This window comes from Podarcis melisellensis, assembly GCF_964234715.1.
Source record: "Podarcis melisellensis genome assembly, chromosome: 15".
NCBI classification, from domain to species: domain Eukaryota; kingdom Metazoa; phylum Chordata; class Lepidosauria; order Squamata; family Lacertidae; genus Podarcis; species Podarcis melisellensis.
Genome location: NC_138532.1, coordinates 30,137,730 through 30,151,205, shown reverse-complemented (window position 1 = coordinate 30,151,205; position 13,476 = coordinate 30,137,730). Strand labels below are relative to the sequence as shown.

General features: G+C 45.0%; 1 protein-coding gene across 1 annotated transcript; it reads right to left on the bottom strand.

Moving 5' to 3' along the window:
• Nucleotides 1–1,469: 1,469 nt before the first annotated feature.
• LOC309357389 (eosinophil peroxidase-like) lies at nucleotides 1,470–10,251 on the bottom strand (the record flags this gene model as incomplete). Its single annotated transcript, XM_081889522.1, has 6 exons — nucleotides 1,470–1,628; nucleotides 2,020–2,074; nucleotides 2,168–2,405; nucleotides 4,622–4,792; nucleotides 7,740–7,878; nucleotides 10,234–10,251. The coding sequence occupies 6 exons, from the start codon at nucleotides 10,249–10,251 to the stop codon at nucleotides 1,470–1,472; spliced, it is 780 nt and encodes a 259-aa protein (XP_081745648.1).
• Nucleotides 10,252–13,476: the final 3,225 nt, after the last annotated feature.

The window sequence follows — 13,476 nt, the reverse complement described above, 5'->3', positions numbered from 1 at the left end:
AGCAGCTTCCTGTGTCTCTTTGTTCAGAAAGCATAGCAGTAGAGGATTGTACATTAGGGCAAGTGGGGCACTGCCCCACCACCTTGGTTTCCCCTTGGCCAACCCGCCCCCTCACCTGCCTGCCTTCTTACAACCAGCCCAGAAGGTGCTACTGACTATCATCTGATTAGTCTTGAAGTGAAGGACATGAGGCAGGAGTTGATAATGCAGGTGAGCTGCGCACAGGTGAGCTGCATGCAAGCTGCTGGCCAGCCCTGTGGAGCCTCCTTTTATTGAGACAAATATGCAAACCAGGCAGATACATTTTGGGCTGTGACCTTTACACATCTTCTGGTCCCGAAATCGTGGGGTGGTACAAAGTTATTTTGGCACCTGTTTCCACTGCGTCATTTTCCCTTTGCACTGTGCATGACGGAGACAAAAGGTCTCAGAGACAAAGGTTACAGACAGGACACCGCAGAGTACTGAGACCGCAAAAGGTTAGACAGAGGCAACAATGTTCAGACAGCTGTGGCTTGTCTGGGTGTGTGTGTGCCCTGCACCCCAAGGTCACACGTGCAGGCAGACTGAGGCTGCCTGCGGGTGGGGAAGTGTGCTCCCTCTGGACCCCACTCCCCACTCCGCGATCATCCCTACAAGTTGCCTTCATAGAACTTAGCAGAGAGTAGGAAGATGAAGATAAGCCTAGAATTAGTCAGCTGCGCCTGCCATTGGCTCTGGCGCCACCTACTGTTGGGCTCCCTGCCTTCTGCCCAAGGGGCACCAGTCACCCTGGAGACACAGATTAATGTATTTATCTGGGGGTTTTTTATTAGTATTGATCAGGTAAGTCTCACAACTCCAGCATTAAAAAATAAATATATCTCCCGGTTACTGCCTATACAATCACTGAAATGAAATTAGAATATGTGTTGCACATCACTTTCAAAATCCAGCTATGTGACAATATGGAAAGTAAAGAGAAAAGACCAAATTTTAAAGTCGGATGAATGGCTCATTCCATCAGAAAATCCACAGCAGGGCAATACTTCACTACGCCAAACAACAATGTTGCAAAAGGGCGAGCAAGCGTTCAGATTCTGAGTTCTGCCTAGTCAAGAACTCTAAAGAACAAAAAAACCCCCACCCCACTACAGCTTTTTAAACAGAGGTTGGATCTGCCAGGGGTGCTTCAGCTGTTATTCCAACATTGCAAGGGTTTGGACTGGATGAACCTTGGAGTCCCTGCCAACTGAACAATGCATGATTCACTATCTACAGGATCTGAACTCCAACCCAACTGGGAGTCTCGCTCAGGAGACGGGTCAGTTTTCATCACTCTGTGACCTGAAGAAGGTCACTATGCATTCTGGAGTGGTTGTGATAGCCGCAGGGCTGAGTCCCAGCTCACATTAACTTTCTGGCATTCTGGCAGATTTGCAATGTCTCAACCCATCCCCCCCAAAAAAACTTCCCCAGTTGCTGCCAGTCTATTCTTTCCAAGCAGACAAATCCAGTCCTCCAATTTCACGGCACTTCATGAAATCGCTCGGGTAGTGGTTCATCTTGAAAACATCGTGGGGCACCTCCTGGATGTGGGTGTTGTCACAAATGATGCGGGAGAGCGAGGCGCCGCTCAGAACCCGCCGCTGCCAGGGGGTGAAAAGCCAGGTTTAACAAATTGAAGGACATTGTCCTCTTTCTATGCTCCTCCTGATGGAAACATGCAGATGGGGATAGAAATATCCCTGCTTTAAGTCGTTTACATACTGTCTTCTCTTGTATATTATTTACTACAAAGCTCGATGACTAGGCTCTTTAGCGACAAAACGTTGGATTACCAGAATGACGTCCGAGCACTGAACCACTGGTATATCAAAAGTAAGCTCTTTATTTATTGTGTTTGCTATTGTTCAAGATAGGAACTATTTGGGAAAGAAACTACTTTTGCCATTTTAATAGACATTTATGGTTTGTTTACAGATAGTTGCCTTGGTGATATTATCTTGAGTCGATTGCAGCACTCTTAGACTGGCACACTGTGCCCCGCAAGAAAATGGCCACCATCCCCCTTGCTCCTCGCAGATCCCCTTCCCTAAAAAGGGAACCTGGGTTCTAATTACGCCCCAAGCTCTGTCACAAAGCTGTCACAAAGAGAAATGAGAGCCTCAGAGGGCAAGCAGCTCACCTGTCTCTGTCCCGGGTTTTCCGGAACTGGGTCCCGATGAGGCACGCCAGGAGGGGCCCGACCCCCCCATAGGGGACGAAGGGCTCAGCCAGGGCCCCGATCCAGATGTCAATGTTCTCTGGTGTCCCGTAAAGGTCGATGAACTTCTTTGCCAGCTGGGAATTGCCCATCATGGCAGCGAGATCAGCCTCGTCACTGGGCTCTGATAGGCCGCAGAACCGCCTCCAGGCATTGTACCCTGGTGGAAGCAGAGCAGGGAAGGGTTGTTAGTCTGGCTGGAGGATGGATTAATGGGAAGCAGAGCAGCCAAGTGCCATGGCAGTAAGAGGAGACTGGGGTAAAGAAGGGGGGATTTCAGAAGAATTGCCTTTCTTAGGAACATGGGCCTTACAAAAAATCAGACCCATGCTTCATCCAGCTCATTATGGTCTGCACTGACTATTGAGCAGGGAGAGGACAGGGATAGGGAGCGAATCCACACACCCATTTCCTCTCAGCTGCTTAGCCATCTCCTTTCCACAGGCAGGGCCTTTGCCAGCCAGCCTGCCCTCCTCCTCAACTACTGCCACCAGACAAATAATTGAAGGAGGAACAGCTTTCCAGCAGCGTCTGTTCCAGTTTCAAGCAGGAGGAGGGCTGCTTTTCTTCACAAAACAAAACGGCAGTGGCATCTCTGCGAGAACCATCCTGAGATTGGACCTCCAGTCCTGAGCCACCTGCTGAGGACCAGTGCACTGTTGTAATGGAAAGGTGGTCAAACGTTCTTCCACAGTACTGACAGTATTGCTACAAGGATGTATTTGTGACTGACCACAGTGTGGCACAGTGCAACCCACCGAAGGGAACCGATTTTTTTACATCAAACGGTATGGTGATTATTCTGAAGCTAGAATGCATTTATCAAGCATCTGTCTTAGAATCGTTCAACAAAAGTGTATAAATTGCTGAGATCGCTAATACGAATGAATTATATTTGGAGATTGAGGATTTCCCCAGATTGTATAATACATTAGCAATGGAAATGCGCTTCATATTAATGGGGGATTTTAAACACTTCAAGACATTATTTCTTCAAATGTGCTTAAGGATTTGGACATCTTAGGCTATCCCCCCTCTCATCTGCTCAACTAGCAGCCTACTCAACTCCTTTTTTAAAAAACTTTTTTTAAAATTAGCTTTTCAAATTTCACAAATTCTTTTAAACAAACATCAGAACATTTATATCATATCCGCTGACTTCCCATCCACCCTTCCATTATGTTCTTTTCTTTCTTTATAAAGCTGGTATATTGCTTATATTTTACCCATTATATACTGTATTTTTCCGTGTATAACATGACCCCATGTATAAGACAACTCCTATTTTTCGGAGCCCTCAACAGTTGGTGAGCTTCTTTTGTAAGTTTGCTGAGCTGTTGAGCAGGTTTTCGACGATCCTCCATTCTGGCTGACGGAACTGGTGCCGTAATACACCACATACTGACACTCACCAAATACTCTTCCTAAGCCGGGAAGAGCAGGTAAACAGCCTCCTCTCTGACATTTCCCTGCTACTGCCACAGCACCAGCCCTCGCTTGCTTAGCATATTATAATAATAATTTATTATATTATATTAACCCGTGTATAAGACGACCCTCAATTTATCATTAAAAAAATTCAGAAAAAGGTCGTCCTATACATGGAAAAATACGGTATGTTGATTATAAATTAATAATAATAATAATAATAATAATAATAATAATAATAATAATAATAATTTATTTATACCCCACCCATCTGGCTGAGTTTCCCCAGCCACTCTGGGCGGCTCCCAATCAGTGTTAAAAACAGTACAGCGTTACATATTAAAAACTTCCCTGAACAGGGCTGCCTTAAGATGTCTTCTGAATATCAGGTAATTATTTATCTCTTTGACATCTAATGGGAGGGCGTTCCACAGGGCGGGCGCCACTACCGAGAAGGCCCTCTGTCTGGTTCCCTGTAGACTACCACTTCTTATCTGCTGCTGTACTTCAAATCCTGCATACATTTTAACATAACCATGATTTTTTTTTCAAATATGCTACAAAATACTTCCATTCTTCAATAAAAAAAAATTTCATTCTTCATTCTGTTCTTTAATTCTCACAGCTAGTCTAGCCATCTCATAATATTCCATCATCTTCATTCTTCTTTCATTGGGGCTTACTCTTCTTTCCATTTGTGTGCGCGGACTATTCTTGCCCCATCATAGCATACATAAACAAATTAAACAATTCCTTCGGTCCAATTATACCTAACAGAAAGGCCTCAGGTTTCTTGGGAATCACCCAACTCCCATCTCTGTAAAGACATTGCAATCCTAAGTCTCCTGTTGACTCTCCTCCTCACCAAGCCACCCTGGATCTCTTCACTCACTGTTTAGCGCAAGAAACCATGGACAGGGTCAAAAACTTCAGGACAGGCTCTCCTACCTGGCAGGCCATGGTCTCTCCCCCGCTGGAGGTTCAGGGATGCCAGATCAAGGCTGATGAGCTCAAGCTGCTCAAAGAGTCGCTCCTGGAGCTGCTCCACCATCATCTGGTTCTGCTTCATCAGCTTGGCATGGTCGGCCGGGAGGCCACGGAGAAGAGGGTCAATGCCACCTGGAAGAGAAAGGTAGTGGTGGCCCTGAAGATGAGGAACACTCAACCCAAGGTTTAGGGTGTCCTTTTATTTTTATTTTTTAATGGAAAGGGGACGGTTTTTCCACCTTCAAAATCATCGAACAGCTCTTACCATCAGAAATTTGTCCCCTCTGGAGTAGCAGAAAACAAGCTTGCTCCATCTTCCATGCAACAGCCCTTCAGATATTTGAAGATGGCTATCATATCTCCTCTCAGTCTTCTCTTTTCCAGGCTAAATATACCCAACTCCCTCAACTTGTTCCACACAAGGCTTGGTTTCCAGACCCATCATCATCTTGTCTGCCCTCTTCTGCACACTTTCCAGCTTAGAGCAACCTTCTATAGAAAGTTCTTCATAAAAGCCCACCCTTGGTCTTTTAGGCTGTGCTGCGACCCCTGTTTGCCCTTACTTTGTTTTTTTTTTAAATGATATTTATTAAGATTTAAAAAACAACAACATAGAATTACACAGTACAATTCACAAAGATCATAAGTAACAATCTAAAAAAAAATAAAGGAGTAAAAAAGACAAAAAACACATAGAAAAAATGAATATATAAAAGAGAAAAAATGACAATAGTTAAATATAAGAAGAAAACAAAGAAAGTTTAAAATTGACTCCATCTTTCAATCATCCTTTATCTCATTTCCTTGATTCTTTGACCTCCTCACACCTCCCCTTTTGTATTCCCATTTTAAAAGCCTTTTCAGCAAATCCTTACCCTCTGTCCTTTTTCATAACTCTATATCATCACCTATTGTAAATATATATTTTTAACCATTATCAATCCATACTTGCATGTTCTTAAAAAACTTTTTACCAATACCACTTATTTTCCATCCCACATCATTTTAACATTCCTTAATTTTACAGTATTTCTGCAAGTAGTCTTTAAATTTCTTCCAATCTTCTTCCACCGACTCTTCTCCCTGGTCACAAATTCTGCCAGTCATTTCTGCCAGTTCTATATAGTCTATCACTTTCATCTGCCATTCTTCCAGGGTGGGTAGATCTTGTGTCTTCCAATACTTTGCAATGAGTATTCTTGCTGCTGTTGTTGCGTACATAAAGAAAGTTCTGTCCTTCTTTGACACCAATTGGCCGACAATGCCCAGGAGGAAGGCCTCTGGTTTCTTCAGAAAGGTACATTTAAATACCTTTTTCAATTCATTATATATCATTTCCCAGAAGGCCTTGATCTTTGGGCACGTCCACCAAAGGTGAAAGAATGTACCTTCAGTCTCTTTACATTTCCAACATTTATTATCGGGCAAATGATAAATTTTTGCAAGCTTGACTGGTGTCATGTACTACCTGTATACAATTTTCATAATATTCTCTCTTAAGGCATTGCATGCCGTAAATTTCATACCTGTGGTCCATAACTGTTCCCAGTCAGCCATCATTATGTTATGTCCAACATCTTGTGCCCATTTAATCATAGCAGATTTCACCGTTTCATCCTGAGTATTCCATTTCAACAGCAAGTTATACATCTTTGACAAAATCTTGGTTTTGGGTTCTATCAGTTCTGTTTCTAATTTTGATTTTTCCACCTGGAAACCAATTTTTTTGTCCAAATTGTAAGCCTCTCTTATCTGATAGTAATGAAGCCAATCTCGCACTCTGCCTTTTAATTTCTCAAAACTCTGCAGTTTCAATTTGTCTCCTTCTTGCTCCAAAATCTCCCAATATTTTGGCCACTTGGCCTCCATATTGAGCCTTTTTTGAGCTTTTGCCTCCATTGGTGATAACCACCTTGGGGTTTTATTTTCAAATAGGTCTTTGTATCGTATCCAGACAATGAACAGTGCTTTCCTGACAATATGATTTTTAAATGCCTTATGAGCTTTAACCTTGTCGTACCACAAGTATGCATGCCATCCAAAAACATTATTAAAACCTTCTAAGTCCAAAATGTCTGTGTTCTCAAGAAGCAGCCAGTCCTTCAACCAGCAGAAAGCTGCTGATTCATAATAGAGTTTAAGGTCTGGCAGGGCAAATCCCCCTCTTTCTTTAGCATCAGTTAATATTTTGAATTTTATTCTGGGTTTCTTTCCCTGCCAGATGAATTTAGAAATGTCTCTCTGCCACTTCTTGAAACAGTCCATTTTATCTATTATTTGTAACGATTGAAACAAAAACAGCATTCTTGGCGATACATTCATCTTGATAACAGCAATTCGACCCAACAAGGAAAGCTTCAAGTTTGACCATATTTCTAAATCCCTTTTAACATCCGACCAACACTTTTCGTAATTATCCTTAAATAAGTTCCCATTTTTAGCTGCCATGTTAATCCCTAGGTATTTCACCTTCTTGACCACTGTTAACCCTGTCTCATTCTGAAACCTCTCTCTTTCAGTCATTGTTAAGTTTTTCTCAAGAACTTTGGTTTTTAACTTATTCAACTTAAAACCTGCCACATGACCAAACTCTTGGATCAGTTCTAATACTCTTTTAGTGCTAGATTCTGGCTCCTGTAATGTCAATACTAGGTCATCTGCAAAAGCTTTAAGTTTATATTGTTTAGCTCCGACCGTTATACCTTTAATCAGATGGTCCCTTCTAATCATATTTAACAAAACCTCCAGGACGGAAATGAAAAGTAATGGGGAAATTGGGCAGCCTTGTCATGCCCCTTTCTCTATCTTAAATTCCTCTGTTACCATGTTATTAACTATTAATTTGGCCTTTTGCTCTGAATAAATTGCACTTATACCATTTTCAAATGCCCTTACTTTGTTCCTAGAAGATTTCTGTTTCCTAGACAGCCCAAGAACCCCGCAGGACAAGGAACCAAAGCATTACCTTCCATTACAATTCTTCATGAAGCGGAGAAGGTGAGATGAAGGAGGACATTGGAATATGGGACAAGGGGCTTGAAGTTTTGGTCCAGGTGGGGCACAAACGGGGGAACAGAACCGTGTCCAAACCGGAAGGCCAGGGAGAACACGTTTGAGACAGTGGGGTCCTCAGAGTCATTGTAGCCTTTGTACAAAGGCAACTGCTTGTTCATCTCATTGCCCAAGACAAGGGGTAGGTAGTCTCTGAAGGTGATCACCTGCAAGCAAACCAGGGAAGACTCCACTGTTAATTTTTGGTTTTTAAAATATGTTTTATTGATTTCAAACTTAAACAACAGTTACAAAATAACAACAATTAATTAAACCACCCTAGCCTTCCAGAGTGCAATTTGTCCTCTAATTAAGACACAGCTTCTGTCCAGCTTTAAGTTTTCACAAGCATTAATATTTTTAGTTACAGATAGGTAGCCGTGTTGGTCTGCCATAGTCAAAACAAAAAAATTCCTTCCAGTAGCACCTTAAAGACCAACTAAGTTAGTTCTTGGTATGAGCTTTCGTGTGCACGCACACTTCTTCAGATACCAACTTTCTACAGACAGCCACCCAATCTTAAACAACTCCTAACCCACAATAATACTACAACCAGACCTAACACGGACACTGGCACCAGAGCCTGCAATAAACCCAGATGCCAACTTTGCTGCCACATACACCCGGACAACACCATTACTGGCCCCAACAACATCACACATACCATCTCGGGACTGTTTAATTGCTCATCGTCTAACATTGTGTATGCCATCAAATGCCAACAGTGTCCTTCAGCTCTCTATATTGGACAAACAGGCCAAACCTTACGCCAAAGAATAAACGGACACAAATCTGACATCAAGAATCACAAGACTTGGTATCTGAAGAAGTGTGCATGCACACGAAAGCTCATACCAAGAACTAACTTAGTTGGTCTTTAAGGTGCTACTGGAAGGAATTTTTTGTATTAATATTTTTATTATTTTTATTTATTAAAATTGTATAGAAATGAGCACAATGTGTGTGTGTGCAAGTGTGTGGCTATGGGTGTTTAGTGGCCACTTTACAAAGTTTGAAGGGAAACAAAGAGAGTCCCTGACCTCCAGGATCTTACACGAGGGAAGACAACCGAGGTCAGGCTAATATGGGAGTCATATGAGCAACTGGAGTTACATCTCAGGCATGATTTTTACATATGCAGTACAGCCACATCTTACACACATTTATCTTGTGCTATTTCAACCCAATGTGGTTGAAGGCAGGCTGGTTGAAATCATCCATGTTCAATCCAGGCAAGGCTTTTCTCAATGGGTCTGTTTGTGTTACCTGAAGAGCTTTTAAGCTCTCTGACTCACTTGCTGGGTAAGGCCCGCTTGGCACACAGGATCTGAAAGCACAAGGGATTCTGTCTCTCCTCCCCTCACCCACAAGCCATGAGGGGTGTTTGGGAATATGTGATTTTCGTGTATATGCAGAAGCCTTGAAACCAAACGTTTGTGTTAAGATGCAACTGTACTGTACATCCAGCCCTTTCCTCCAAACAGCTCAGGACCTTGGAGAGTGATTGAGGTGGGGGTTCAGCACCATGGACAGCACTGCTAAGCCCAGGCATCCAAGTTGTCTCAGCAGAGGTCCCAGAGAAACTGGCAGAGTTTTATAGCCCGGCCAGGTAGTCGCTGGCTAGAGGCCCTGCCCCCTAAGTGCCTGGAGGTCCCGCCTCCTTGGCAGTTAAAGGGACAGTGCCTTTTTCTACAGCTGTTGGCTTCTTCAAGGTCATGGGGTTTCCAATTCTTCTCAGGGTACTCTTGGTTTCCCAGTGAGTTGACTTTTTTGTTATTTTCTCCAATATTTCCCTTTTAATGCACACTTTACCCCCCAAATATGCATTTTTGTACCCATCACTTGGCTGGAGAACTGCACTGTGAAATTTGGAGAAATGCAAAGAATTTGGTTTTGATTCAAGAAAAGGAGCCTATGTTCCTACTTAAATCAGCCCCTTTATTCAGAACAATGAGGACTAGAATCTTGCCTGATTTTTAAAGGAAGAGCCACTGCTCAGTGGCTGGCCACATGCATTGCCAGCAGAAGGCCCCAGGTTCAGTGGGGAAAAACTTTTGCCAGCCAGTGTAGACCAGCAATGGGGAACCTCAACCCCAGGGTCCAAATCTAGGCCTCCAGGTTTCTCTGTCTGGTCCTTGAGACTGTCTCTAGGAAACACACCCTTCTGGCAGTCAGACAGAGAGGCCTAGAGGGCTGGATTTGACCCCAGGGCCACACCCCTCACCAGCCTTGCTTTGCACCCTGCTCGAGTAATTTTACCTGGTTAGGAGGTGCCCTTGAACTCTAAAAATGTTTCTTGCTTCTATAGATGGAGGATGATGCTTTTCCACAATGGCTTTGTGTGTGCTCTGGGAATCTGGGTTTCTTAGAGCTGGCAAACAAACATAGTCCATTCACAGGGTTGTAGCTCAGGGCCAGGACACCTGCTTGGCAGGTAGAAGGTCCCAGGTTCATTTCCAGCTGAGGAACAGAAAAGATCCAAAACTCTGGAGGATACCCACAGGCTAAAAGGCGTTCCTCACCCCTGGTGTATGGACCATCTTGAACTAGGTGGGCCAAGGATCTAACTTTGTAAGAGACAGCTTCCTGTGTCTTGTGGGCTGGCCAGGGTGATGCATATGGAGGCACTTCTTGATACGGCGTATAGTTAAACTATGGAACTCCCTCCCACAGGAGGCAGTGATGGCCACCAATTTAGGTGGCTTCAAATAAGGATTAGATGAATTCATGGAGGAGGAGGAGGAGGAGGAGGAGGAGGAGGCTACTGGCCCTCAATGGCTCTGCTCTGCCTCCACAGTCAGAGGCAGCAATGCTTGTGAATGCCAGTTGCTGGAAACCACAGGAGGGGAGAGGGCTCTTATGCTCGAATCCTGCTTGTGGGTTTCTCACGGGCATCTGCTTGGCCACTGTGAGAAGAGGATGCTAGACAAGATGGGCCACGGGCCTGATCCTGCAGGCGCTTATGTTCTTATGAGGATGGCTGAGGACTCTACAACATTGTTTTTGAGCTGAGGTGACCAAGAGAGGGTTCCACCTACTAAGCACAGCAAGATATCGCAGGAACACATGCAACCTTTAGACCGGGGTAGGAAACTGAGGCCCGGGGGCCAGATCTGGCCCAATCGCCTTCTAAATCTGGCCCGCGGACGGTCCGGGAATCAGCATGTTTTTATATGGGTAGAATGTGTCCTTATTTAAAGTGCATCTCTGGGTTATGTGTGGGATGTAGGAATTCGTTCATATATTTTTTTCCAAAATATAATCCGGCCCCCCACAAGGTCTGAGGGACAGTGGACTGGCCCCCTGCTGAAAAAGTTTGCTGACCCCTGCTTTAGATGATCCTGCCCCATTCCTCCATGTAGGGTAGCAAAGGGGTGTGACAGCGTCAGCAGGGGTGGCCTGTGGTAATACGGTGTCCTGAGCAAGAACAAAACTTGACATCCCCTACATCCCAAGTATTTCTTATTTTCACGGTAATTATTTTTTATTTCTTGTTATTTTGAACCCCCCTCAGCTTGGGACGTGGGTGGTGCTGTGGGTTAAACCACAGAGCCTAGGACTTGCCGATCAGAAGGTCGGCGGTTCAAATCCCCGCAACGGGGTGAGCTCCTGTTGCTCGGTCCCTGCTCCTGCCAACCTAGCAGTACAAAAGCATGTCATGTGCAAGTAGATAAATAGGGACCGCTCCGGCGGGAAGGTAAACGGTGTTTCCGTGCGCTGCTCTGGTTCGCCAGAAGCGGCTTAGTCATGCTGGCCACATGACCCGGAAGCTGTCTGCGGACAAACGCCGGCTCCCTCGGCCTATAGAGCGAGATGACTGGACCTAATGGTCAGGGGGTCCCTTTACCTTTACAGCTCGGCAACAGATCAACATCCAAAGCGCTGCCAATCAGAGCACCTGCTTTTGTTATAGCTGCATTTAAGGTTAACCATATGCTCTGCCTGCAGGGCCTCAAACCAGCAATTTGGAAATATCTCTTGGCTAAGTCTTTGTTCTTCAGTAACGGGACAGACGGACACACGCGTTTCTATTTAAACTGGCTCTTCTGTTTTTCATCCCCACAGTGGAGCAGGAGAAGCAAGAAGAGAAGAATCCTTGCTTTGGTGAGCATTGCTTCGTCTTCCATTAGTTCAGTGATTCCCAAACTATGCGCGGCGCATAGTTAAAACGATGGAACTCCCTTCCACAGGAGACAGTGATGGCCACCAAAGACAATTAGGCAAATTCATGGAGGAAGAGAGGGCTATGGATGGCTACTAGCTGTGATGGACGGGTTCTGCCTCCACAGTCGGAGGCAGCAACACTTCTGAAAACCACAGGGGCAGAGAGAGCTCTTGTGCTCAAATCCTGCTTGCGGGTTTCTCACAAGCATCTCACAAGCATCTGGGTTTCTCACAAGCATCAGGATGTTGGACTAGATGGGCCACTGGCCTGATCCTGCAGGCTCTTCTTCTGCTCTGGGCGACAGGCTGAAATAAGGAGCTGTGACTGCATGCTTCCTTTTCTCTGCTAGATGCACACGAAGGTCAGGATCTGAGCTCTGAGGATGATGCCCCAAGGACTATGGTGGCCATCTTTGACTACAACCCCAAAGAGAATTCTCCCAACCTGGACACGGAGGTGAGCAAGAGCGGCTGGTCACCTAGTATTTCCTGGGCTAGGAAAGCACTTGAAGGTTCTTTGGTGATGATAAGCAAAGGCTAGTCAGTTTTAATAGCATTTGGGGCAATTCTGTCTCACCCTGGTGCCCTGGTAAGCCTCTGAGCCTCCCCACCCACTCTGCCTACAGTCATGAGGTGGCAAGAGGGCTTCTCTTAACATCGTGTTTTCCCTGATACTATCTTCACCCTTCAAAGTAGGTGAGGCCAGCCTTCCTCAGATACTTCTGCAGATCAGCCGTGTCTTCACACACATTTCCAAGGTCACTCTCCCACCCAGCCCCCAGCTTTCTCATTGTCTTCACTGTTTTCCTTCTAGGCAGAGCTGAGGTTTTGCGCTGGGGATATTGTCACTGTGCTCAGTTCCATGGACGACGACGGGTTCTATTACGTAAGTACAGAATTCTTTCTTTTTATCTGAACTGTTCAGGCACTAAATGATGTATCTGAATAAAATCAGAGGGGCTGCTGCATCGTTATGGGGTTTTGCCAACTCTTCCGCTTAGTCTTAGTCACCCTCCACCACTTTGAAAGCTCTGCCATCGTTGACCTTCGCCGGGTTTCCTTATAAAGAGTTGTTGGCAATTAAGAGCTGCGGAGCCGTCATTGTTTTCAAGGCACCTGAGCTGGTCCACCACTTAATTAAAATAAGCTTTGGGGAACCTGATTGGTTTGATCAGAGATGGATGAAAACTGGTTGGCCGCTAAACACGACATTTGCACAAGACGTAATGGACATGAGGCACACACTGCCACAAAGCAGGACAGCGGTCACCAGTTTGGGTGGTTTACGATGCATGTGATGCGGTCTATCAATGATGACAGCTATATGTAGAACCTCCATGTACAGGGGCAGTTTATCTCCAGCATCTGGTACTCTGAGGTTTAGTGAACAAGAAGAAGAAGAGGAAGAAGAGTTTGGACTTGATATTCCACCTTTCACACCCCTTAAGGAGACTCAACGCGGCTAACAATCTCCTTTCCCTTCCTCCCACACAACAAACAGTCTGTGAGGTGAGTGGGGCTGAGAGACTCCAGAGAAGTGTGACTGGCCCAAGGTCACCCAGCAGCTGCATGTGGAGGAGCTGGGAATCGAACCCAGTTCA